This window comes from Sorex araneus, chromosome 6 (genome assembly GCF_027595985.1).
Source record: "Sorex araneus isolate mSorAra2 chromosome 6, mSorAra2.pri, whole genome shotgun sequence".
NCBI classification, from domain to species: Eukaryota; Metazoa; Chordata; class Mammalia; order Eulipotyphla; family Soricidae; genus Sorex; species Sorex araneus.
Window position 1 is genome coordinate 46,704,853 of NC_073307.1, and position 27,782 is coordinate 46,732,634.

Below are 27,782 nucleotides of genomic sequence, written 5' to 3' on the forward strand. Positions count from 1 at the left end.
TGATGACCCTCCAGAGTTAAGGTTCTTAAGGGTTAGAGTTAGCATTAGATGTTGGCTCAGGTTGTAAGTTTCATAAAGGTTAGGGTTAGGGTTAGACCGATGACTTGGGTTACAAGTTGACTTAGAGTTGACTTAGTACCTTGGGAGCACGTGGCGGCAGGTTAGCACTTGCTCCAGCTCACCTGTGATGCATGAAGAGGGCCCAGACCCAGACAAGTTAAGAGTTTCTGAGAAGGGTAACTGGCAGCTGGAAAGACGCCCTGGGGTCCCCGACAAGGGCCTGCCCAGCTCCACTCATGGGGCTCTTTCCGCATGTCTGGTGCCCCTGCAGGTCCTGAAGTTAGGCCTCTTTGGAACGGAGTCCACACTGTGTTGCCGTCAATGACAGGTTCATTCAATGAGCAAAATGCCCAGGACAGTTCCTAATTCTCAAGGTCTGGCAGCTGGAGGCTGAGCCACATTCTTACTAACATAACTGATATGAAAGTAGTTTCCTGAAGAGCCTGAACAACACAGATTGGCTTTAAGGCCAATTGAAACCCCTTTTTATTTACAGAGCTGCTTCCAGCATTTTTCTCAGTCATATTCCTTGGTTTGCTGATGGAAACTCACATGAGATACATTTTTGTTGTCGTTGCTTTGACTGGAGTGATAGCATAGTGGTAGGGCGTTTGCCTTGCATGAGGCCGACCTGGGTTCGATTCCTCCGTGTCTCTCGGAGAGCCCAGCAAGCAACCAAGAGTATCCCACCCTCACACCAGAGCCTGGCAAGCTCCCCGTGGCATATTTGATATGCCAAAAACAGTAACAGCAAGTCTCACAATGGAGATGTTACTGGTGCCCGCAAGAGCAAATATATGAACAACGACAGTGCTACAGTGCTACTTGTTTTGTTTGGATGGCCACATTTGGCAGTGTTCAGGGTTTATTCCTGTTTCTGCATTCAGGGATCACGACTGGCAGGGTTTCGGGAATTATATGGGTACCAGGGATTGAGCTCACATGCAAGGCAAACGCCCTGCCTGCTGTACTATCTCTCCAGCACTGGGATATATTTTAATTGATGTGATAATTTCTCATTGAGACTTGGAAAGCCTCTTCAGTTAAACAAGTTACCCTGCAAGTATACCATAGTGTGTTACTGTCTTTATGAAAGGTAAAGGCAATAAAATTGTGGGAAGGAGGTTTGAATTTTGACCATGCAATTATATTCTACAGAAAGTGTATTGGCTACCTTTTGCTTACGCCAAAATGTGATGTCTGAAAAACATTTTTTTAGCCCTTGATTCTGTGGATCGGCTGGGTTCTGTGGATCGGCTGGGTAGTTCCACTTGCCCGAGCTGCTAACTCCCTGCTGGCCTCATTATGGTGATGCGGTGTTCGGTGGGCAGAGCTGGCAAGCTCTTGACCTAAGTGCCTCCATATGGCTTCTCATCCTCTCACAGCCTGGCTCGAGCCTGTTTGTGTGGCCTGAGAGTTCCAAGCACAAGAAAGCAGGCTTCAGCGAGCAGCTGGTGTCCAGTTGAACATGTCCTGTTGGCCAACACTAGTCAAATAGACAACCCAAATACAGAAGCTTGAAGAAATAAACTTTGCCTTTTATAAACACTAACAAAAAAAAATTTTTTTTTTCAGTAGCATGAATATGGAGGTGGCAAGAATTTGGCCATTTTTGACAATCTACCTTGGGGAAATTAGAGGTTCTCTTTCTGTGGATTTTAAGGGGAGACACAGTCTTGTTTTTCTCACTAATTTCATGCCAGCTTGCCTGGAGGGAAAACAAATGGGAGGATTTTGTTTCTAGGAATAAGCAGTTTAGAGACTGAGCTCTCTTGTAGCTTAGAGATCTAAGACCACTATGACTTTTTTGTGTGTTTATTTTAGGTCTGGGACTCAGGATCAGGGCCTCACATATGCAAGCATGTTATTTATCACTGAGGCATAGCTCTGGTCCTATGAATTTCTTCCTTTTTTTTTCTTTTTTTTTTTGCTTTTTGGGTCACACTCGGAGATGCATAGGGGTCACTCCTGGCTCATGCACTCAGGACTTGCCCCTGGAAGTACTCAGGGGACCATATGGGATGGTGGGAATCGAACCCTGGTCAGCCATGTGCAAGGCAAACACCATACCCGCTGTGCTATCACTCCAGCCCCACGAATTTCTTTTAATATGAGATGCTGGGGCTGGAGAGATAGCACAGCGGGTAGGGCGTTTGCCTTGCACGCGGCCGACCCGGGTTCAAATCCCAGCATCCCATATGGTCCCCTGAGCATGGCCAGGGGTAATTCCTGAGTGCAGAGCCAGGAGTAACCCCTGTGCATGGCCAGGTGTGACCCAAAAAGCAAAAAAAAAAAAAAAAAAAAAAAAAAAAAAAAAAAAAAATATGAGATGCTATACTAACATGAAAAGAAAAGGTCTACAAAGGTAAAAAATATATGTATGTATGAAAGCAAGAATCCTGATGATTTACAATGGCCAGGTTAATCCAGTGGTTTATGCTGAACCTGAATGACCTGAGGTTTCCTTCCATGACTGCATAGATCATGGAGAACAAAAGGCAAAGCCTAGAGCCTGGTCAAAGTGAGACTCAAAGTAAAAAACAAAGCAAAAACAAAGCTAAGTCTATGTGCTAAAATTCTAAAACTCCTCCAAAAAATATAGGAGTGAACTGGATGCAAAAGAATAAGAATGTTATGTTCACGCAAAAGTGTGTGCATAAATGTTCAAAGTGGTGTTATTCACAATCATCAAAATTTTCTCAATAGAAAGGAATGAGATACCATACATGCTTCGTGTGGGTGAACTTTGAAAACACAAATGTTCCCAAAACATAGAATAAGATTGTCAAATTCCAGTAATAGCCATGGAAAATTCAAAATCACAAGAAATTCAAGGAGACCAGGGAAATAACTCAAGTGGCAGAGTAAAGCCTAGCATGTGGCAGGCCCTGAGTTTTCTCTAATACCTCATGCCGCAACCAACCCACACCTCCAGAATAATCACAATGAGACTTCACACCCATTATGCTGACTTCATATAAGGAATCAGCTGTTGAAGATGGTATGGACCCATGAGGTTTGTTGGTTGGACTGTAAATGGGAAAAGTTAGTAAGAAAAATAAGACTGTGTTTTCCCTTAAAATCCGTTGAAAGAGAATCTCTAATTTCCCCAAGGCAGATTGTCAAAAATGGCCAAATTCTTGCCTTTGCCACATTCATACTACTGAAATATTTTTTTTTGTTTAGGGAAATAGACATCACTCACAAATACAAGGATGTTCAAAGAACATTTTAGAAATGTTCAACATTTCTAAAAGCGAGAACAACTTCAGGCAGCTCAGGTGTCCCTCGTCAGAAGACTAGGTCAGTTGTGATCTAGTTGGACAACAGAATATAGCCCGGCACTGAAAACGAATGAAATGCAGTTACATGCATAGGCAGGAGTGGAGCTCAGAAGCAGTATCAGTGAAGTGAGTAAATGTCATGTGATTCCATCCGTATGAAGTTCAAATGAAGGCAAGATGGAACAGTATGTTATCTGGGGATGTATCATAGGGGATAAAACTGTGAAGAAAAGTGAGCAGCTGAGAGCCACAGGGCTGGAGCAGCGTGGGGAGGGGCTGCTGTTAGGGAAAGACAGATGGGCTTCGGAGGAGCTGGAAATGCGCGCGAGCAAATTTAGCACTGGGAGCAGCGAGTAGATCTCATTGTTTTGTAAATGCTCTCTAGCTATTTTATACATTTTTTGCCTGTGCTATGTATTTCACAAGTGTTTCATGAATCATTAGCTCTCTCTGGGGTCCATCTAAACTTCTTGATTTCTGACATTTCATAAACGGAAATGTCACTCAACCTTGTTTGAAATGTGGAGAATCAACAGAATTACACGACAGAGCGCTGGACTCTCAGATCCAGGATGCCTGGATTTACCACCTGGTGCCTCACTTTACAAACAAGGCAGCAGGGCTGCAGAGAGGCGAAGGCACACGAAGTCACACAGCTCCTGAGGGGCTTCAGGGGATGGGGACAAAGGGCTAGGTGCAAGGCCTCTTGTGGCTTTGTGTGACAGTGGCATTCATTATGGCTGTCCTCAGAGCAGATCTAGCTTTGACAAGCCATATGATTTACTTTAGGGAAGAAAGAAAGGAAAAGGAAAGAGGGGACAGACACATTCTCCTTTCGATGCACAGAATAGCAAGTGCGCGCCATTCATTCCCCAGCTCTCTACCCTGCAGGCCTTGAAGGGCCTCTCCTGTCACTCGAATGCACAGCTCGGCTCAGCCTCACACACATCTGCAGGGCTGGTCTGGCTCCTCATCCATCGCTCTGCTCCCCACTGTAATTCCAGGAACCCCCTACGATTCTTATCAGCCTTGACATCCTTTCTACGAAAAACTTCCTCCTCAGCTCCTTGGGGAAAAGGGAGGAACTGATTGTTCCAAGTTTTCTCTGGGCCTCCTGGTCTGGCTCCACTCAGAGGGGTAACCTGGGGTGCAGAGGGGGGCGGAGTTGGCCCGAGGAAACAAAGGAGAGAAAAGAAGGGAAAAAACAGGATCTGCTTCCAAGGAGGTGGTAGGCCATGACCTCGCTCATTCCACAGCTGTGAAGTCAATGGATCTGCCACCTGCACAGCCCAGAACAGCCCGTCCTCTCACCTTGACCGCCCTCCACACCGGGCGCTGTTGGAGGGGATAATTTTCCATGAGCCCTGGTGGAAGATGACTCCCCTCTCCAACTCTTAATTCCAACTCCACCCAGGTGCCCTTCCTCCCTCTCCCCTTGGGGTGGTCTCCAGGGTTCCTGAGCTCTTGAACACACTGAGTTTAAATTGTGTAAGCACTGGTACATCCTGAAGGAAGCAGCCTTTCCCCCCCAATTCCTAGGATGTAGGTGTCAGATAAATAGCTCAGTCATTTAGTTTTATCAGCTTCTTCATTTTGCATTGAAGGTTCTGGGACAGGAGGGCCAAACTCCTTGCGAGCCAGATGGCTAAGGCTAGTGACCAGAACCCTGATGATTTGCCCAGAGACCTCTGAGTCTCCACTGCCCTGGGTCATCCCCCTATTTCTGTGTCCTTCAGAGCTCCCCCTCTTTTCTCACGGTTGCCCTTTGGGATAAACATTTGCACAGTAGTGTCCGGATTCACATGGAAATCCCTCCTGCTTTTGTTTTTGTATTGATTATTTCGTTTTTATGATAGTCTAGGTGGGCTGGAGAGATAGCACAGTGATAGGGCATTTGCCTTGCATTTGGCCAACCCAGGTTCAATTCCTCCACCCCTCTCGAAGAGCCTGGCAAGCTACTGAGAGTATCTCGCCTGCATGGCAGAGCCTGGCAAGCTACCCATGGCGTATTCAATATGCCAAAAACAGTAACAAGTCTCACAATGGAGATGTTACTGGTGCCCGCTCGAGCAAGTCGATGAGCAACGGGATGACAGTGACAGTGACAGTGACAATGATAGTCAAGGTAACGTGGTTATAATAATATACAGATGCCTAGTCCCAATACGTAGAGTGGCTGTACCCCACCTACATCAAAATACCCAATACCCTCCTTTCTGGTCCCCCTAGTCCTCATTCCTGTTTTTAACCCAGCTGCTTTTGTAGAACATTTCCTCCTAAAGATGAGGATGAGTTTGTCAACAGGGTTCTATCACCTGGCCCTGACCAGTACTTACATCATGGCTGCTTGGTTTCCCCGACATGGGTCATGTTTGAGAAAGCTGCCTGCCAACCATGCCTTGGGAACCTGGGGTGTGAAACCAGAGGGCCTGGTTTTCAGTGTAAGCAGAAGCTGTGGTTCCCGGAGCACTAGTTTATGATGCCCTGGCCAAGATTCTTTAGTCCCACAAGTAGGAATTATGGGAATTAAGTCTGATTCTCCATCACTTGGAAAATGCAGGCTCATAGCAAGAGGAGGGAGGTGGCCCCAGGTTTGGATGGGCTCTCAGGTGACCCTCCAGTTGCTACTCATCTGCCCCTTCCCAAATGTCCATCACTGCTGTAGCTGGATCAATACCCCAGTACTGCTGGTGGCCCCAAGAACCATTCAATCTCTTGGAAGATACTTTGCCTCTTTCTGCTTTGCACATACGGTGTCAGTTTCATAACTTCATTCTCAGAGGGAAATTTTGTTTCCCACACTTATAAGATCCTTGGGATGGGGAGTTAGAATCGGTGATTCACACACCTGCAATTATATCCATAGACTCTTCTATTGTGTAGCTTAGGTTTCTTCATATTGTCCACAAGGTTATCCCAAAAGATCTACTGGAAGTCCTTATCGAATCACAATACCTCTCCATTCAAAATGCAAAAGTGCAATTGATTGTTTTCACAACTGGGTGATTGGGGATCATTTTCTTCCTATTTTAGCATGCAATCGGTTTTTCAAAATAATTTTAATCATTTAAATTTGTGTTCATATTAGTGGGAAAGAAAAAATGTTCAACGAGTAAAGTAATACACATGATAACATCCTATAAGTTTTAGTTTTGCACCGTATGAACCAATGTTTGAATGTACTAGATTAAGTCACCACTAAATTCCAGTTGTGTCCTTAACCACACAGTTGGCCACAGTAAATCACATTTACCTGATTTACCCACCCTCCTTACTCTTCCCCTCTGGGAACCATTAATTTGGTCTTATAATCTGAAAGTTTATTTTTGTTTTATTTAATTAATTAATTTTGTATCTTTATCTCAGATGGGCTGGAGCGATAGCACAGCGGGTAGGGCATTTGCATTACACATGGCCAACCCGGGTTCGAGTCCTCTGTCCCTCTCGGAGAGCCCAGCAAGCTACCGAGAGTATCCCACCATCACGGCAGATCCTGGCAAGCTCCCCGTGGCGTATTTGAGATGCCAAAAATAGTAACAAGTCTCACAATGGAGACGTTACTGGTGTCTGCTTGAGCAAATCGATGAACAACGGGAGGACAGTGTGACAGTGCATTTCTTTACCTCATAAATCATGTCATTTAAAAAATCTTTAAAATTTGGGGGGAAACATCCCAAGCTTCTCTATATCCCACAAAGCCTATACTTCAGCCAGACTCCAGCCTCCTCCAACTAGTCTGCAATATTTCCTTGTGTTGCTTCCTCCTATCTCCTAAATCAACAGCCTCCCTCTACCCCATCTCCACATAAATATCCCATGCACCATTTGGTGCCTCTGTGCCTTGGCTCATTCTATCCCTACAAAGTTCAGCTCAGAGGCTGCTTCCTCCAAGAAGCCTCCCATACTCTCTTCCCACTTCCTCTGATCTCTCTCCTCCCCACAAAACAGTCCTTGGTGTCTGCACCCGTCTTTCTCCCTGAACTGTGTTCTCTCTGTACCCATTGGTTGCCTCTTCCCATTTGAGGAATTGCTTCCCGAGAGAACAGACGAAAACTTTAGTGATTATAGCAAGAACAGACGGTAAAATTCAAATCATCCATCCCCTCCCCTACTCAATTGTCTCGTTAAGGAGGTTCCTACCCTGCTCCTCTGTAGCAGAGTCAGGCTGGTAGCAAGTACTCAGGCATTATGAACTGACTGAGGCTTCCCTGAAATCTGTGACAACGCAGCTATGTGCCATTGTGTGAACTATGGGGCCTCCAGCCTTCCACGAGGCTTGCCCGGCTCCTGAAGCCAGTGGGCGCCCAATCAGCTGCTAAAGGGAGTGTTCTGGAACCCAGCCCAGGGTGCGCAATATAGGCTCAGGCATCTACGTCTTCAAAAGCCCCCAGGGATTCGGGTGCAGGTGGTCTTTATGCCAACCCCCCCACCCCGCCTTTTATTGATTGAGATAATAAAATCCCCAGACCCCTCTCTTTGGAATCCCAACAACAACAACTCAATTGTGTGGGTCAGTTCCCCCTTTTGTTTCCTTCAGCCCTTTGTTGCTCCCTTGTTGTGCGTGTGTTAAGGCCTGTTTATGAGAGATCATTCTGTACTATTTCCTTTCCTTCCGAATCACTCAGCCTAATATTCACTAGTTCCACCTATGTCGTGGCAAATCACATGATTTTGTTCTTTCCTAGAGCTGCATTTCATTGTGTCTGTATACCACAAATGCTTAATCCATTCCTCTGTTGTTGGAGATTTGAGTTCTTTCCATATTTTGACTATTGTAATAAGTGCAGCAGTGAACATCACTGTATCACTGTCATCCTGTTGTTCATCGATTTGCTCGAGCAGGCACCAGTAACGTCTCCATTGTGAGACTTGTTGTTACTGTTTTTGGCATATCAAATATGCCACGGGGAGCCTGCCAGGCTCTGCTGTGTGGGTAAGATATTCTAGGTAGATCCAGCAGTGAACATGGTACACATATATCCTTCGAATCAATGTGTTTGTGTTTGGGATAGATGCCACGAAGTGGCATCACTACATCATGTGGCAGTTCTATTCCTTTTATTATTTTTTTGAGAGGTCTTCATATTGCTTTCCATAGAGACTGAACCAGACAATATTCCCACCAGCAGTGCATAAGGATTCCTTTCTCACCACATCCCCACCAACACTGGCTGTTTCCAGACTTTTTGATATGTGCATTCTCACTGCATGAGATATCTCATTGTCATTTTAATTTGTATCTTTCAAATCATGAGTGAGCATTTTTTATATGCCTGTTGCAGGCCACATTAAAGAAATTCTGGCCCCATTCATAACCAGGCAATGCAAAATTAATTGTTTTGTTTTGCTTTGGGGGACACAATTTGGGGTTTGGGTGGGAACATTTGGAACATGGTGGTGGGAAGGTACAATGATGGTAGGATTGGTGTTTGAATTTTAAATATAATCAGTTATTATGAACAAATTTATAACTGTCACTGTTATCCCATTGCTCATCGATTTGCTCAAGCAGGCACCAGTAAAGTCTCTGTTGTGAGACTTTTGTTACTTTTTTTTTTTTTTTGCTTTTTGGGTCACACCTGGCGATGCACAGGGGTTACTCCTGGCTCTGCACTCAGGAATTACTCCTGGCGGTGCTCAGGGGACCATATGGGATGCTAGGATTTGAACCGGGGTCGGCCGCGTGCAAGGCAAACGCCCTACCCGCTGTGCTATCGCTCCAGCCCCTGTTACTGTTTTTGGCATATCAAATATGCCACGGGTAGCTTTCGAGGCTCTGCCATGCAGGCGGAATACTCTTGGTAGCTTATCAGGATCTCTGAGAGGGGCGGAAGAATTGAACCTGGGTCAGCTGCATGCAAGGCAAACACCCTATCCGCTGTGCTATCGCTCCAGCCCAAACAAGTTTATAAAATAAATAAATAAAAGACAAGTTACTGCATCCCAAATATAAGTAACTAAGTAAAATATTTTGCTAGAGGACAAGAAAGGAAGGAAGGAAGGAAGGAAGGAAGGAAGGAAGGAAGGAAGGAAGGAAGGAAGGAAGGAAGGAAGGAAGGAAGGAAGGAAGGAAGGAAGGAAGGAAGGAAGATTGCCCCCACAACCCTGTGACGTGCCACCGTTCTTGATTCATGGTGACCCAGTCAGACCCCGGTGAGAACCCTGTGCTTGCAGCCTCCTATGGGCTCAACCAACTCTAACGCTCTCTGGTTTCCCCAGTGTGTGGCTGCGCCCTGGCCCAGTCAGGCTTCTTCTTCAAGAACCAGGAGTACATCTGCACCCAGGACTACCAGCAGCTCTACGGCACCCGCTGTGACAGCTGCCGGGACTTCATCACGGGCGAGGTCATCTCTGCCCTGGGCCGTACCTACCATCCCAAGTGCTTCGTGTGCAGCCTGTGCAGGTGAGCAGGACCCTTTGCCTGAGCCCCAGGGAAGGGCAGGAAAAGCTCTACCTGGCAGCTCTGGGTGCCGGCCGTTGTTCCGGGAGCTTGGATCTCTAGACTCAGGGAGGAAGGCACTGACCAGACAGTGGTCTCTAAGCCTTTTAGCAGCTGAACCTTCATTGCCAAATGCCATGGAATGGGAAACCGCTAGCTGGTGTGTTGAAGGCAGAGTGGAGGTCTGAGCTCCCAGTTTGCTTCAGAGACCCCCCAGGGGAACCACTGAGTATCCCCCCTCTCGGAATCCACTTTGGCAGCCCCGGATATGGTCCTGGCTCCCTTTACCGAAGCTGCACATGGTACGAGGCTGTCTGCTCACTCTTCATGAGCTTTGGCATATCTGTCAACAGAATGGGCAGTAACATTCTCTGTTGCATTTTTTAGGAATATAGGGGACATAATGCACACAAAGACCTCGGTGCATGTTTGTATCTGCCGTACCCCCAGCACCTCCCACTGCGACATACTAGTATCTGCTTTTATTGCTCCTTTTGTTATAATAATGGTCATCATCCAGCCTCTCAGACATCCCTGATGACAGAAAGATCACGCCCCTCTCCTCCCACCTCCAATATCCCAGTCACTGGTTAACTTAGCAAATGGACATTACCAGGCACTGCATGCCAAACACTGCATTAAGAAGATGGAACAAATAAAGAAAACCTTCAATCCTGCCCACAAATACATTAAAATTTAATGGACTATTCCAATTAAGTCATGGTGAAAGTTTTTTTTAATGTAGTTATTTTTTTATTGAATCATCCTGTCACCATGAGATACAGTTATAAAGCTTTCATGAAAGTTTTCAGTTATACACTGTTCCAACACCCATCCCTCCACCAGTGTATATTTCCCACCAACAACACCCCTGTATTCCTCCCACCACCACCCCCCAGCCTGCCCCTATGGTAGGCCCTTTTCTTCTCTTTCCCCCTCTCTCTCTTCCCCCTTCTCTCCCTGCTCTCTCCCTCTCCCTCTCTCCCTCTCCCTCCCTCCCTCCCTCCCTCTCTCTCTCTCTCTCTCTCTCTCTCTCTCTCTCCCTCCCTCCCTCTCTCTCCCCCCATTCCCTCTCCTTCCCTTTTTTTTCCTCTCTCTCCTTCCTTTTGGGCATTATTGTTTACAATATAGCATGTTTGGTCATTTGCCCACCTATGATGAAAGAGTTTTCTTATTGAATTGAGCTCAGGATCTCACATATACAAGGCAAGGACTCTGCCGCAGATCTACTAGTGAGCCCAATGGGAAGTTTTACCAAACTCATGAAGATAAGGTGGGTCCCCACAGCTGTGCTATGTCCTTTGGCCACAAGGCTGTACCTGGGCTCGTGACCTCCAGGGTTCCTCTTGTTCCCTCATTTGTGATACATGGCTGTAAGGCAGTCTCTAGAAGTGTGTGTGTGTATGCACACACACACACACACACACACACACACACACACACACACACACATATATATATATATATCATGCACATTTGTCATATCCTGGATACAAAATATGATGGATTTACCATCTCATCAGAGCCCATAGCAGGCATTCCAGGCTGCAAGACTGGGGGAAGCCACACCCCGGATCTGCCAGTGCTGGGAAGTCCACCAAGTTTCTATTCCTAAGGAGACTGGACACTTAGGAACTCAAGATTCCTGAGCTGCATCACTCAACCTGCTTTCAGGCAGAGGTTGAGGACCTTGACGCTGCCTGAGTTATAGTGAAAGAAGTTGTTTGGAGAGAAGACAGCATACCGCAAAGCCTGAAGACTTTAGACATTGATCTTGGTGGAAATTATTAGTGAAAATAAGCAGTGCTAAATGAGGAATATAAAATAACTTTTCTTGCCAATGAAATCAGGCTCTTTATACATTATAGCATATCTGTATATAGATGAGCATGTATGTATAGAAGCTTTAAAATTATATAAATTATAAAATATAAGCTTAATATTTGAAAAGTGCTTAAAACAGTTCTTAACAGAGTAAATTCCATATGCATGTTTGCCAAATAAGTAAACAAATGAAACAGATCATGACAAAGTCCAAATACTGGCTACTTGGAAAGGCCAGTAAACTAGAAAACCCTTCTTGACGATGGCTATTTTTAAAAGGAGGAGAGGAAAAACAAATAAAAACTGATTACAGTGGGCAGGAGCATTAGCACAGCGGGTAGGGAGTTTGACTTACACACGGTCGACCCAGGTTCGATTCCCAGCATCTCATATGGTCCACTCAGGAATGACTTCCAGGAGTCATTCCTGAGTGCAAAGCCAGGATTAACCCCTGTGTATTGCCAGGTGTGATCCAAAAAGCAAAAAATAAAAAAATTATTACAGTATGAAAACAATATAGAACTCTATAATATAGGACACCTCTAATATAGAGCTTTAGAGTTCTGCTTGAACATTATATACAAATCTATGGCAGCTTGAAACTGTAAGAAATAGATGATTTTTTAATTTAAATGAAAGTTCTCAGTTTTGATATAACAAGAAATAGAAAGTCTGGATACAATGATTCACAATACAATTTGGGGATGGGGACCAAGGTCCAGATGAATTTCTAGTTAAGTTCTATTTCATCTTAATCTTCAAAACGATTGCAATTATTCAGGAAGAGGGAACAACTCCAGGAGGAAATGTCAGCTTGTTTTTCTACAAATGAGACAGGTAAGCTCATGCTGTGATCAGCCCAGAGCTTAAAGGATGCCATGGGGGCCAGAGTGACAGTACAGTGGGTAGATATCCTTGCACACAACTGATCTGGGCTCAATCCTCAGCAGCACGTATGGTCCCCCGAGCTCCACCAAGACTAGTGCCTGAGCACAGAGCCAGGAGTACTGAATACTGCTGAGTGTAGGCCAAACACCAAAAAAGAAAAGGGAAAAAAAACAGTGATGTCAGGGCCCTCGTTCCTAGCTGAGTGGCTTCCCCAGACGATTCCACAGTTTACTAAAGAGCTTGGAGCATGCAGGGAACCCCTCTGGAGAGGAAGTGTTGAATGTCTCCCTCGTCCCCCTTACAGGAAGCCTTTCCCCATTGGAGACAAAGTGACTTTCAGCGGGAAGGAATGCGTGTGCCAGACGTGCTCCCAGTCCATGGCCAGCAATAAACCCATCAAGATTCGTGGACCAAGCCGTGAGTCCTCCCATCCCAGCACCTCCCCCACTGCAGACACTGTCCCCCCACCCCCACCCCGCTTCCCGAGGGCCAGCACTATAAACTGTTCTCTGAGGCTTGTTTGAGAAGTGGGGAGATTCCCGCTCTGGAGCGCATCAGAAGCATGACCCAGTTGGCACACAGCCCAGACTCGCACGCCTCTCCAGGCACCGGCGTGGGCAAAGCAGGCTGCCCAGCTGGAAACGGTGTGGGTCAGCCACGTGGTGGCTACTTGGGTGGGCTTTCTATGGGAGGAGCTGGGCTCCTGATTTCACCTCCTCTCTGAGTCCCCAACTCCCCAGCCCCCCCCAACAGAGCTGATCAAGTGTCTGATTGTAAGTGGCTCTCGGTTTTTACAAACAGCCCCAGAATTCTGAGAAGGGAGATTTGGGAATATCCCACAAAGGCGTGTCTTAGGCTGTGTGTGATGCACCATGGTGTCTGTATCTGCTAAAAATACAGATTTCCAGGCCCACCTTGGACTTCTCGAGACGAAACCTAGAAATCACATTCTTTGTCATCCTGAGTGATTCATTGACTCTCCCAAGTTTGAGAACCCCTAAAGGAGGGGCGACGTCTATTGTGGTGACCTGATTAATATTACGCTTTTTCAGAAGCCCTGGGTGGGGATGGCAGGGAAGGAGCAAGGATTAATCAGACCTTAAGGGGTCTCTGGGAACAGGGATTTTTAAAGTCTGGAAGAGACTCTCCACTGGATAGCGAGTGGCAAGCTGTCTAAATCACTACCATCAGGCGCTCACTGCTCGGGCCCCTCACACATGAATGAGCCCCTGGTGTCTAGGGACCCACCAGGCTTGGCTCTTTTCATGCTACATGATGCTCTGGCTGCATGGGTAGAATCAGTGACTAGCCACATGGGCGTGGGTGCCAGGGCTTGAGCCGCACACCAGCTGCTGCCCACCCAGAGCAGCACGGAACACCCAAGTCAGCAGAACTTAGCTCCCAGGGGCCCATTCGGTCCCACCCAGTGTGGGGAGCCAGGGGAAGTCCCCCTCCCCGCTGCCCCACGCCCTTCCGGTCCAGTGGCTTCTGCGCCCAGAGTGTGCAGTGCCCTCCCTCCCACAAGTCAGCTGCTTCCCTTACAGATGGCAGAGATTCCCCCCGACTCGCCACAGCTCCTCAAACATGTCCTCCAACGGGACTGCTAGGCTGGGGTGCTGCCCTGCAGACCAGGGCCTCAGGGTGTGGCTGCTGAGAGCTTGGGGTGGGAGGTGGGGGCTGCAGGATTGTGTGTGAGGCTGCAGAAAGGAGCAAGTTGGAACTGTTCCCCTGTGGCATGGACATCGGTCCCCTGGCTCCCCTGAGACTAGATCAACCCAACTTTGTGGCAAGCAAATCCTCAGTGATGGGAATCGAAGTAATGTATACACCTAAATAAAACACGTAGGATGCTGTCGGAGGATTCCTTTAGAAAGCAAACGCCCTGGAGGGTGGAGAATAGGCACCCTGCATTTATTGTTATTTCTCTCAGCTCATGCCACATGTACATCAGACTCTGGGAATCTTCCACATGAGTATGTGCTCGGGGGGATGGGGGGGACTGCTAAATGTCCCCTCCATAATTCTCTAGCTCTGGGGGCAGAGCAAAGAAGAGGAACAATGACACCTGTCAGAGTCTATGGGAGAAGAGGTATTTCAGCTTCTCTTGTTGTGACTCATGAAGTAAAGACATCCTGGGTGGGTCTTCAGGGAACAAAATTTGTGGAAATAGCTTCTCTCTGGAGGTGGTCACTGTTCGTGCTGAAGAAGGACATCAACTGAGTCCCCAAGGATAGCAGAACCAAAACCTGACTGGAGAGAGTGCTAAGAAGAACATTTCTTAGAAAAGGAATACAGAAAGTGAATTTTTTTAAAGTTCAGCTGTGTGACATTTTAACTCCAGAGGATGAATCACGGAAGCAATAGCTTCAAAGGAGGTCAAGAATATTAAGGGACCATCAAGGGAAAAAACCCACATTACTTATCACAGGAAGAAGAAACGTTTCCCCATGGACCCCACTGAGACCAGCAACAGTAGAAACGTCCCCCTCATCTCCACCACCACGACCACCACTCCTGAGCACCACCTCCATCGTGGCTGATGCAGCACCAACACGGCCACATTTACTACCAGGAACAAGATGGCCCCTACCGCCTTGGCCACCAGCTCCGCTAACACTGACCATTTGTCGTGTCCAGTGCCATAGTAAATTTTCTCTTCATAACATCTCCTTTAGTCACTGTGACTCTGAAGGAGAGAAGAGTGCATTGTTTTATAGACGAGCAAACAGACCAGTTGATCCTAAGTGACTTATCCGAAGTCCCGCAGACAGTAAGTTATGAATGAAACCCACTCGCTTCTGTTGGTCGCATATGCAAGAGGAACTAAAAATGGCCGCCGGGTCTTTAGAGACCTCAGCAGATGGAGGGATTTGGAGGAGACTTTCTGCCAGCTGGTGGTTGTAATTCTGGAACACAGAGCAGCAGAGGAGTGGACAGTTGACTCTGCAGCCAACTTGGAACAGGGTGTGGCCTTCCTGGCTCTGTTTTTTACACTGCACTCAGACTCCCCGATAGGAGCCAGGCTCTGCCCGTGGTTAAAAGCGAAAGGGGAAGGAAGAGGGAGGGAAAGATCCTGGAACACCTGAAGCCAGTACAGTGAAGGAGGAGCTGTGAGATCTGAACAGAAAAGCCCAGAGGGGAGGCACCCAGGATGGCACAGCAGCGGTCAGAGTCCGACAGTGCCCATTAAACACTTCCCTGTCAGAGACACAAGAATGTTAAATAACGGTGGTGGACACTTAGTGGGCACATGTGTGAGACACGGAGCTGAGTCCTTGTGAGCCTGACTAATGTTCCATCTCCCAGTGCGAGCTGCTGCAGTGGAGATGCCAGGCTCAGCCATTAGACCACCAGAAAGTAGGGGTGCCGGCGTCTCCCCTCGGCCACTCACCACTGAGCCGAACTTCTAACAGTATTTGGCCGCCTCCTAAATTTTACCTCAAGGCCCTGAGTTCATCTGAGAGGCTGGGAGTCATTGTCAGATTGTCAGGAGAAGAGGCAGCTCTGGATATGTTTTCCGGAAGAGGTCATGACCGTGTGGCTGGTCACAGCTAGTTTCTCTCCTTGGGACCCACAGTGGACTTGGTCAGTGGAGGAACAGACTGGTGAAGTGTAAGGAACGGAGAAGAGAAAGCTGCCCTTGTCTGTGCATGTTTGAGGAAAGCAATGTGAGAGGGGACCAGCAGACCAGCCCCTACCCATATAAACCGGGGCTGTCACCCACTGTAGGGGTCGCCTAACTGAATGTAGAGGATCCGAAAATTTGGCAACAGTAAGAAGTTCCTGAACACAAGTGACTGGAGAGAAATCCAGGATCAACACCGTCGTGAATCTGAGGTGATTCCAGCAGTGCCCATCATGTTGCATTCCTCAGGCGAAAAGTGTTCATACGTGGGAAAGGTTTAAGAAGCCTTGTTCTAAGATGCCTTATATAGAAACTATCGAATGGAATTGGGCTTCACGGACCAGGTGGGACGGCATCATGACTCCTTGCCTATATCAAGTGGACTTCCTTCCCTGAGGGTGGGCTGCCGGGGAGGGAAGAGAGCACTTGTCCAGGGTTGGGGAGGGGTGTGGATCCGCCTTGTCGGGTATGTGTGACCAAATGTTCCGTGAACCTGAGCCAAGATCCATCACCTCCAAAAAGATTGAGGACCTGCTGAAAGCTCCAGTGATGTTTAACCTTTTCTTTTTCCACAATGAAGTATTTTTAGATTTAATTTAACAGTCGTCCCTCTGGACATTACTGTAAAGTTGACGGATCCCCGTGGGGAGGAAATGGGAAACCTGGAAATTCTTCCTGGCTCTAGTGTAGTATGTGGTCTCGATCCGTCAGGCTATACCCTCAAGGTGCATTGCATCTGTTACTGTCAAGTTCTGGGGTCCTGACACAAGTCATTCCAGACCTCTGTCTGCTCAAGTGGGGAGGGGGGCAGTGCTGGAAAGAGCTCAAGAGCTGGAGTGCATGGGAGAACCCCCAGTCCAGCCCCATCAGCATATGACCCCCACTGCAGTGACCTGGGAGTACCCCCAAGAACTGGGCCAGGTGTAGACTGAAAAACATAAAAGAGGGGATGGAGGTCCCTTAACCTCTCTAAATTTATATTCTAAAACCTCTGATTATCGGGGTTGGATGGGAGGCAGGCACAGGGTAAGATTTAATCCCAGGGAAGAAAGAAAGAAATTTCCAAACTTTTCTTCTGATCCACAAATCCTTCTCCTGGTCCCCCCTCCTCCCCACCTTGCAGGCCTAGGGCTTAAAGAATTTTGTAGCCAGAGACCTTCCTGCCCATTTTATGTGAGGGGCCATTGAAGGTTCTTGGGAAGGCAGCCAAGAAGCACTTCCTTCCTTCCTTCCTTCCTTCCTTCCTTCCTTCCTTCCTTCCTTCCTTCCTTCCTTCCTTCCTTCCTTCCTTCCTTCCTCTTCCTTCCTTCCTTCCTCTTTCTTCCTTCCTTCCTTCCTTCCTTTCTTCCTTCCTTCCTTCCTTCCTTCCTTCCTTTCTTCCTTCCTTCCTTCCTTCCTTCATTCCTTTCTTCCTTCTTTCTTTCTTTCTTTCTTCCTTCCTTCCCTTCTTTCTTTCTTTCTTTCTTTCTTTCTTTCTTTCTTTCTTTCTTTCTTTCTTTCTTTCTTTCTTTCTTTCTTCCTTCCTTCCTTCCTTTCTCTCTCTTTCTCTCTTTCTTTCTTCCTTCCTCTCTTCCTTCCTTTCTCTCTGTGGGGACACACCCAGTAAGGCTCAAGGACTACTCCTGGCTCTGCACTCATGGAACCCTCCCGGCAGTGCTTATGAGCTCGTAGGAGGTGCCAGGGATGGAACCTAGGTTGGCCAAGTGCAAGGCAAGTGCCCTACCCATTGCCCTATCTCTCCAGCCCTGAGAGGTAGTTTCTGTAGGCGCTCCTGTGCTTCATGGGGGCCCAGACGGTGTCCCTAGCTCCTGCCATCTGGTCTGCTCTGCCTGAATTACCAGCATCTCTCAAGGACCTTGGACAAGGCTCTGATTCCTGCCCCTCCCCAGAGAGGGATTGAACAATAGGCAGACAACAGGCCCCTCATGGCCTGCACATTCCAGCGTGATGGGGAAGGAGAGAGGGCCTCTTTCTGTTTCGGGGCAGACTCCTCAAACTTTTCTCTTCCTACTCAGGGAGAGAGAAGTTTAGTGTGAGCACACTGGAGAGTGGGCAGACGTGGTACAGTCCGTCCCTGCGTGGGTACCATCAGCCTGCTCCTCCATACTCAGCAGATGTGCCTTGGCTCCGCCCTCTGTGCCAGACACAGTGCTAGGCAAGAGAATAAATTCCGACCCAGAACACATAGCACAGACCTGTGCTTTGGCAACTGAGCACATGGCCGGAGAGTGAGAACAGGGACTCTGAGATTATTCCTTGTGGGGGTGCTGCTTAGCCTCTCCTGGGCACAGAGATTTTGTATAGTTTGGCAGGTGTGGGTGTCCAAAAGCTCCCACGGGACACTGTTGCAGAAAGGCCCAGGCCATAGAGAGTAGCAGGAAGCTCATTTCTCTATGGGGCTGGCCAGCGGGTGTGGGCTTCCCTGGGAATGAGACGGGAGCTTTCTGGAGAGGCCTGGGGACTTTTTCTCCTTTTCCCCCCCTCACACCAGACCCTGTGTGGAAAGCACCAGGCTCCAACAGTCCTTACCAGACACATGCCTGAACTATTGCGGGAACAGTTGTGGGGAGCTGTGTCCAGCAAGGGGGGCCCTTGACTTGCGCCAAGACAGAGAGTGGTCACAGGGACCCAACTCTGCTCAGCTGCATGCCTTTGTCTTTGCAGACTGTGCTGGGTGCAAGGAGGAGATCAAGCACGGCCAGTCCCTCCTGGCGCTGGACAAGCAGTGGCACGTGAGCTGTTTCAAATGCCAGACGTGCAGCGTCATTCTCACCGGAGAATACATCAGCAAGTGGGTCTCGCCCCAGCCGCCCCTCCCTGCCATGTCCCCCTCAGCGCCCCCCCCCATCCTGCCACTGCTGGGCCCAGGCAGCAGCTCCCTCCCCACATCTTGACTCCCAAGATGCTCTGCTGGTTCCCTTTGTTCTGCTCTGGGCTCCCAGGGCCTCTCCTCCAAGCACCCCCAGACTCCAGCACTGACGCCCCACGCACCTGTCCCGTCTCCCATGGATCACCTCTCCAGATTAATTTTAAGCATAATGACCCTGGCGATTTTTATGGTTGTTATTCTGAGCAAAGAATATACTAATGGCTGAGTATGCCTGATCACCTGGGACCCCGTTAATTCCCCTGGGAGGAACTGATCCCCCGTTTTAAAAGCCGGGGACACCAGGTTCTGGAGGAGTAAGTGACTTGCTCTGAAGATCACTGTCATCCTGTTGCTCATCAATTTGTTCGAGCAGGCACCAGTAACGTCTCTCATTGAGAGATTTATTGTTATTGTTTTTGGCATATCCAATATCCAATAATTGGGCTGGAGCGATAGCACAGTGATTGGGCATTCGCCTTTCACATGGCCGACCCGAGTTCAATTCCTCCACGCCTCTCGGAGAGCCCGACAAGCTACCGAGAGTATCGAGCCTGCGCAGCAGAGCCTGGCAAGCCTCCTATGTGTATTGGATATGGATATGGATATGCTCTGAAGATACTGAAGATAATGTTTTTTGGTTTGGTTTGGTTTGGTTTTGCTTTTGGGGTCACACCCAGTAATGCTCAGGGGTGACTCCTGGCTCACACACTCAGGAATTACTCCTGGCAGTGCTCGGGGGACCATAAGGGGTGCTGGGAATCAAACCCGGGTGGGCCAAGTGCCAGGCAAATGCCCTAGCCGCTGTGCTATCGCTCCAGCTCCTGAAGACAATGTTTATACCCATCTTTGCCTGGATAGGAGACCCAGCCCCAAATCAGTCACAGCGTTGCTGAGTGACACTAAAAGGAAGTGATGGCTGCACTCTTCAGCCCGTACCTACCTGCTGAGGGGCCAGACGGACCCTCCTGGCTAGCACCAGTGGCCCAGCTCTGCCCCCCAGAACCCACAGCTCTCACAGCCACTCCCGCTGGGTCGGTGGTCTGGCTAACAGGAAGTGCACGGTGCCTCAGTTTCCCCTCAGCTTCAGGAAGCTGAGCTGCCCAGGGGGAGACTCGAGAGCCTGGGAATGAAGATGGGGAGCCCCGGCTGAATGCAGGGCCAAGGCCGCCATCAGAACCCGGGGAGGGGTTCTGTCCCCCTCAGCCTCAGAATCAACAGCTGCAGGTCCAGGGGGAACAAAGATGATCAGCAGCCACTCGGGCTCGGCCCGGCTGCCCAGCCTGCCTGATGAGGACAGAGCTGAGCCCGAGAGCCGCAAGCCCCTGGGGGACCCCTAGACACTACAGTGAGGAGAAGGAGCAACTTCAGAGGCACCCAGACCAGCGGCAGCAGCTTGCAGGAGGGAGCAGAGAGCTGCCAGCCTCGCTGTGACAGAGATGCCACGGGAAGAATTGAACATTCCAGGAAAGGGGACGCCCTGGCCAGCAGCAGGAAGTAGAATCTAGGCTGGGCGAGTCTCCCGAAGGGGCCTTGAGGAGAGAACAGGTCACAGAGCAGGGGAGGAGATGGGGTGCAGACGGGTTGGTGCTTTTTCCCTCACCCCCGCTCAGCCCGGCCGTGGAGGTGAGCCGAGGTCGCGCCCTGACACTCTGCAGTGGGCACTCACTCCCCCTAGGGCCTGCCAAGTCAGGAGTGTCCTTGAGTGTCGCCAAGCCGGAGGAGGCTGACGTCTGGGAGCCTGGGTCAGAATTCCCCAGAGGTGTTTGCTTGGGGCTCCTCTGAAGGAGCCTGCCCACGGAGTGCCCACCACACCCTGCGCCCCTGCAGCCCAGCCTAGCAGAGTGGCAGGTGCAGGCACCAGCTCTGGCCTCAGTGCCCAGGTTAGAAGCCGAATTTGCCTGACCTCCGCGTGAAACTCGACTTCTCCTTGTGTTTGAAACGGGGACAGGCAGGCTTACCTCATCAGCTTTGTGAAGACTCCAGACACAGAACTCCACCTTATATGCCTGCAAAACACTACTTTCCCGTCTGCCTCTCTTCCGAGGCCCCCAGGACTCACCAACCCTTGGGTCCAATTGGGCTCGTATATGCAGATGTGTCCCAATCCAAGAATTTAGACCCAAGTTCTGCTGGCTCACTGTCCCCACCTCCTGACAATGACACCCCCCACACACGTACACAGGGTTACCCTACCCTTCAGCGCACCCACTCACCCACCAAACAGGATGTTGTGGGTGGAGGGGGAGATTTGTTTCATGGGCACAGTGTCCTCTGGGAACTTTGTCAGGCACAGACAGGCCCAGCTGCTGCTGGCCCTGGGCAACTCCGCCGCTGCCCTTCTCCCGGGCAGGCTCCCCCCTGGCCGAACCTGACCACGGCGGAGAGAGGTGCTCAGGCCTCACCTCCAGGCTTCTGTGACTGCCAGTTCCGCTAGCCTGCAAGGGCAGGAAGTCCCTCCCTCACCCGTTCATCACACTTCAGAAAGGCGCCATCATCTATCTAGGGGATATAGTTAGGTGGGACCCAAATCTCTGGCACCCCAGCTACCTCCATGTCGGCTGTGGGAGGCCGAGTCCCAAACATTTCCCTTGAAGCTGCTCAAAGTCCCAAGAGTTGCCATTTGCTGGGCATTTGGGACAGACCTGAGCCCTGGCACTGTAGCACTATCATCCCATTCATGGGTTTGCTCGAGAGGGCACCAGTAACATCTCCATTGTGAGACTTGTTATTACTGTTTTTGGCATATCGAATATACCACGGGGAGCTTGCCAGGCTCTGCCATGCAGACAGTTTACTCTTGGTAGCTTGCCGGGCTCTCCGAGAGGGGCGGAGGAATCGAACCCAGGTTGGCCGCATGCAAGGCAAATGCCCTACCCACTGTGCTATCGCTCCAGTCCTGGCATGCTCAGGAAACCTGGGTGAGGCGTGTCACGATGGACACCTCACAGGGCTGCCGTAGGATGACCCACATACCCAGCAGAACCCAGCAGAGGGCCTGGCACACATCACATGCACTGTGAATGTCGGCGGCTCTCAGGAGTAGGGGCAGGCTGAGAATAATTATCCCAATAATTAAAAGGTCCTTTTAACCCTTTTAACTCCAGGGCAAGGACAGAGCAGTGAGGAGGTGGTCCAGGGAGGTGCTTGTTATCTGCTGTCCTGGGAGCATCATGGGATGGTTTCGGTCCTGACGAATCTTCCTCAGAGGCAGGACGCTGAGGAGACGCAGAAGTGGGTCATATTGATTACCTGATTGCTGGCTGAGAGGAACAGCACAGGACAGAGATGTTTCCCATGTGCCCCTGCAGTGTGCCGTGCGGAAACATTACCTTTTCTGAATAAGATAAAACTGCAGCGGGTTGTTTCAGAGATGCTTTAGAGCCTTTTGGGGGTGAAGGAAAGAGTGTGTGGGTCTAGAGAACCGGTGGAAAGGGAGAGCCCGGAGAGCAGAATTCCCCAGAGGCGTTTGCTTGGAGCCAGGAAACCTGGGTGAGGCGTGTGGAGAGCAGAGAAGGGAGATGTCTAGACAACACCTTCAGTGGCTCCCCGGCTCACTCAGCGTTTTCCAGATGCAGATTTCTGGGCCTCCCCAGGGGTCCTATGATTCCCTACAACTGGGGCATACTGAGGGCAGGGGCTCGGGGTGCAGGGGAGTTGGGGATTGAACCAATTTCCCAAGTGCATCTAATCTTGACCCAGCCACCAGGGGCCCCAGGTCCTGGAATTTCCACCTGACACCCCGCATGCCGCTCCCCCCCCCAACTTCCTCTTCCTGTGTGGATTTCCTCTGGCAGGGATGGCGTGCCCTACTGTGAGTCCGACTACCACGCCCAGTTTGGCATCAAGTGCGAGACTTGTGACCGATACATCAGCGGCAGGGTCTTGGAGGTGAGTGGCTCTAAGTACCCGGGAAAGGGTGTGGGCAGGTGGTCTATGACCCCTTATCACCAAGGAAGAGGAAAGTCACCCCATGCACCCCTTCTTCCATAGCCTAAACGCCCCCACTGCTGCTTCCTCTGCCCCAGCTCAGCTTGGTATGTGACCTTGAAGAATTACCTTGCCTCTCTGAACACCCTTCTAAAAGCAAGTATTCTTATTCAAGAGCAGTGGCGTGGGGGAGTATCAGTGGCTTGCCTGCATTCAGACTCTTATAGAGTGGGGAATGACAATTCTGATTTCCTTCCCGACCCTGCTAGAAGGGGTAGAGGCGGTTTTCATTTTTTTTTTTTTAGCATCTGGTAATGTGCTGATTTAAGAACCAGCTCATAAATAAATAAATAAATAAATAAGAACCAGCTCGTCTAGCAGCTCATTCCCTAAGCCCTGCTCTGGCTGGTCTGTTGCCATGGCAACAGCCCTCTGCAGCCGCTGATGCTCAGCTGGTTCTTTCGGTGCCAGACAACCCGCAGCCTTGAGTGTCCTGTCCACTGGCCTCCCTTCCCGTACTCTGTATGGCCAGGAAGCCATCCTCCTGTGCTCTCAGAGCTGCAGGAAGTAGAAGTAGAAGTGAAATTTGATGCAAAGACAAAAGAGTAAGAGCAGGAGTAATCTGAATCGAACAATCACTTGACCGCTAAACTCACACCCAGATTTGGAGAGTGAGTCTCATGACTCTCTAGGCCACAGTTTCCCCAACTGACAGTGATCAGGGGTGAGAGGTCCAGCCTAGTGTCTGGGTCTGTGCTGGCACCGGGTAGAGGTCTTATCAGACCTCAGTTGGTCCGATTGGTAGTCTTCTGTGTAACTTTACCGTCAGGTTTGCTGTGATCTGATGGGGCAGACAGGACTGTAAAATTTAGAGGTGTTGCGCGGCCACCTGATCTGGGATGAATTGGCGGCTTGGCAGTTTGATGAGGTACAGTTGTGAATCTGGGCGGTGTCCATGTCAGAGGGTGGCGGGGGTGGCCAAGGGCTACTATGCCTTCAGACAGAAGGGGACCCTGCCTGCCCCCATTCTGAGAAGGACCCAGAGTTCTCAGCCCGGACCAGTCTACGTGGGAAGATTCAGCCGCATAGTGTTCTTTTGGAGATGAGTTGTGGAAGTGGGATGTTTCTCTGCCAGCAAGATGGCAGGTGGGGAGGGGGAGCTATTCGGATTTTTAGTGACAGGGGGTGGGAGTTGAGGGGAGCAGCATGATATGATTATGTGGGGTTTTTTTGGTGACAAATAAATGCAGAGTTGATCAACTATTGAGGGGTCTAGGGAGCAGTTGTAGAGAGATGCTGAGAGCAGGCACAGAGCAGGAGCACGGGCAGGGTGTTAAAGCCAGGTCCTCGGGCCTGGATATGGCAGAGTCGGCGTTCTCTTTGACTGTGCAGTGTGGGGTCTCCAGGACCAGCAGAAGAGGCCTGCCTGGAGCTGTGCATTTGGAAAGAGAACGTGATGAGTCTACACTAGATTTGGAGGACAGAAACTGGAAGTGGGAGACTGGTGAGGAAGCTGGGACCCCATGAGAAGGCAGGGGGTCTTCAGCGGCAGCATGAGAGCAGGTGGGATAGCCGCCCTCTCTATATACATCACAGAAGGAGAATCTCAGTCATTCTGCAACTGCAGGGCAACTTGCTCATGTCAGGACTGAAACAGCCGGAAGTTGCATCTATGTGCAACAGGACAGCAGGAGCATGTCTTGCATGCCACCAACCTGATCCTTTAATCCCCAGTTATGCATATAGATGCCCAAACGCTGCCAGGGGTCACTCCTGAGCCTAGAGTCAGGAACAGCACCCGGGTACCACCAGTGCAGCCCAAAACCCACCCCAAAAAGAAAATAAAGAAGAAGAAGCAATGACTTGGGATGGGAGGGGCCACCAGCAAAGGTCACTGAGAAGTTCCCTGAGAAGGAAGAGAAGCAGAACCCGGCCCGTAGGAAAGAGCCACGGGAGGTCCTGAGAGTCTCCCCCTGAGGGGTTGAGCCCATCAGAGGGTCACTCACAGAGCTGGGAGCTGACTTCCTGGGAGTGAAAGATTGTGCCATGGGGGAAAGGTCATGGGGCTGGGGAGAGGTCACCCTCAGGACACCCGTTTGTTGGGTCTGCAGGATTGTGGGGAGAGGCATCCGCTGTGCTGGAGTGGAGGGTCAATGCACTGAGAGACCATAGAGATTCTCCAAAAAGGAAAAAACTATGTAGATCCCACAAAGAGCTTGTGCAGGAGCTGTCCCGTCCTGGGGAGCCAGTCTGTGAGCTGGCAGTACTGGTGTGGCCCTTGCTGGGCTTTCCTGGAGGGTCATGTGACCCTCTTCCCCCCAGCAGCTGCTGTGACTGCAGACCCATTGATTCCTTTTGTGGGAGGCTCCATTAGCATCTTGTGTGTATTGATTTTTTCCCCCTTAAAGTTAGATGAGACTTTTAGCAGTCAACTAGTTCACTTCCTTATTTTACACATGAGAAAAGGAAGGCCCACTGGTGGAGGGATGGGTATTCAATCATTGTATGACGGAAACTCAAACATGAAAGCCTGTAACAGTATCTCATGGTGATTCAATTAAAAAAAAATTAAAAATTAAAGGAAAGCCTGAGCATGGGGTTCCTTCCCAAGGTCATGGTCAGCATATTTTGGGGAGACCAAGTGCAAATCTCAGACTCCAGCAGCTGTAGCATCAGGCCCACAGCTCCCAACACCCACTTGGGGGTCTTGGAGGGCACAGAATATCCTAAAAGTCCATTTGTGAAATGGGCCTGGAGCCCAGTTTTACCACTGGTAGCCTTGAAACTTCACGGAAAACTCTTGCTCTGAGTCTTGAGTCTTTGTGAAGCAATGGAAATACAGCTGTCATTTGGCTTCTGGTGGAAAATGATGGAAATTTTATTCACTGGTCTCTGCCTTTCCGCCAGCTCTTGCACAGAGCCAACCATGGTTATGTTAACCCAAAATTGGGTTCTCTTGGGTTTCCATAAATCTTGAGCTAGTGGGTTCTTAAAAATTGTACAAAAGATTCGCATACAAAGCCACATAAGATGTCACTCATCCTGTTGTCCCTTAATGTCCATTCCAGTCGATGACTTTGTGAGCCCTGTTCCTTGCCATTCCTGCTCGCCTCCAGTCAGTGCTTGATGGCCTGGTCTTGTCCCAAACCATCCGCTACCCAGTGTGCATTGTCCTAGCCCAAAACTTGTCCCCAGGCCTCTCTAAGATGTATCCCAGCAGTTCCCTGATGTCACAGTCTCTGACCATGTCCCCATGAGCATAGGCAGGACCCTTGGGCTCTGTTCCTGTCGCTGGGCCTCTAGGCACACCTCAGCTGTTCCCTGACATCTCAGCTGTCCTTACATCTCCCGCCATGGCCATGCGCATGTGGGTGAGATCCCTCCTGTCCAGCCGTCTGTCTGTGAGTAAGCGCCCTGCCTGATTCTGCCTTCCGTCCGGGCATGCGACGCCTACCTGATTCTGCAGTCTGTCTTGGTGAGTGTTCGAAGAGAGAGTGGGGACCTAGCAAAGTCTTCCTTTCATCTGCTCTCCTCTCCCACCCGCAGCCATCCCATTACCCACCTAGTTTGGAGACTTTTCGATGGCGGGAGATTTATGGGTTTTTTTTGTTTTTTTTTTTTTTTTTTGCTTTTTGGGTCACACCTGGCGATGCACAGGGGTTACTCCTGGTTCCTTCACTCAGGAATTACTCCTGGCGGTGCTCAGGGGACCATATGGGATGCTGGGATTCAAACCCGGGTCAGCCGCGTGCAAGGCAAACGCCCTACCCGCTGTGCTATCGCTCCAGCCCCAATGGCGGGAGATTTAAGCTGACCAACTACATTAACTAGCACACCTGGAGCTCCTTCTTGCCACTTCCACTACACATCAGTTAGAAAGAAGCATGGCACTCTCAGCCTCACCCACCATCCTTCGGGACTGGGTGGGGAGAGCAGGGGAGTGGGCTGGAGAGTGAGTTCATTGTTGATCTTGTGTGCGATTGTTGACCCAGGTGTGCGATGCCTCCACAAAAATGTAGCGATGCCTCCACAAAAATCCCAAAAGTCCTGGGCTCAGGGACCTTCCCCGCTGGTGAGCAGGAAGCATGGTAGGAAGAGGGGTGCCCTAGAAGGGCCCCTGCCTTGCCCTTCACATCTCTTCCATCTGGGTGTGTATCTATATCCTCTATCATGTTGTTGATAATAAATGGGTTAACACGTCCCCCTGAGTTCTGCGAGCCAACCTAGCCTAATTACTGAACCCAGCGGGAGCTGTGGGAATCCCGATTTATAGCCCACGGGTCAGAAGTACAGGTGACATCCTGGGACTGGGGCTTGGCATCTGCCATGGGGAGGACAGTGTATGTGACTGAGCTTTCAACCTGGGGCTTCTGGTGCTCTCCTCAGGTTTGTAATGTCTGGCATGAGTCCAGTTATATTAACTTTAAGACAAATTGTAGGGTAGCCAGCTGGCATGGCAGAGAAGTACTCCAGGTGGAGGGGAGCCCTAGTCTGCCGTGAGAAGTGCTGTGTGGTCACAGGGCGAGAACGCAGGACATGCACCCAAATGTGCGACCTTCCTCTGGGGTCACAGGTGGAGAAACTGTCAGAGCTCAGGCCATAAAGGAAGTTTGGCTCCATATAAAAAGCCTAGAAATGGTTCTGGCTTGAGACACAGCTGGATCCGGCGCTCAAGCAAAGGAGCATCTCACCGTCTTGGCTACACTCTCTCGTGTTGGCCTTCTTCTCTGGAAGGCTGTTCTTTATGCCATGGCAGTGGGACGTTAGTCCCCCCCAGCTGACATCTATTTTGCCAGCGTCCCTAGTGGAAGGAGATCTTCCATGTTCTATTACTTTAATGAATTGTCTAGGTTTGACTCACTCATC

At 49.7% G+C, this 27,782-nt stretch overlaps 1 protein-coding gene across 4 annotated transcripts in view; it reads left to right on the plus strand.

Annotated features, from left to right (window-relative positions):
* Positions 1-27,782, plus strand: part of ABLIM3 (actin binding LIM protein family member 3) — a 120,366-nt gene that overhangs the window by 53,660 nt on the left and 38,924 nt on the right. For all 4 annotated transcript variants that reach the window (XM_055143184.1, XM_055143185.1, XM_055143182.1 and 1 more), the window contains 4 exons: positions 9,564-9,747; positions 12,800-12,912; positions 18,785-18,911; positions 22,784-22,877. In XM_055143184.1, coding sequence (XP_054999159.1) covers positions 9,564-9,747; positions 12,800-12,912; positions 18,785-18,911; positions 22,784-22,877 — 518 coding nt within the window. The remainder of the gene's footprint in view (positions 1-9,563; positions 9,748-12,799; positions 12,913-18,784; positions 18,912-22,783; positions 22,878-27,782) is intronic.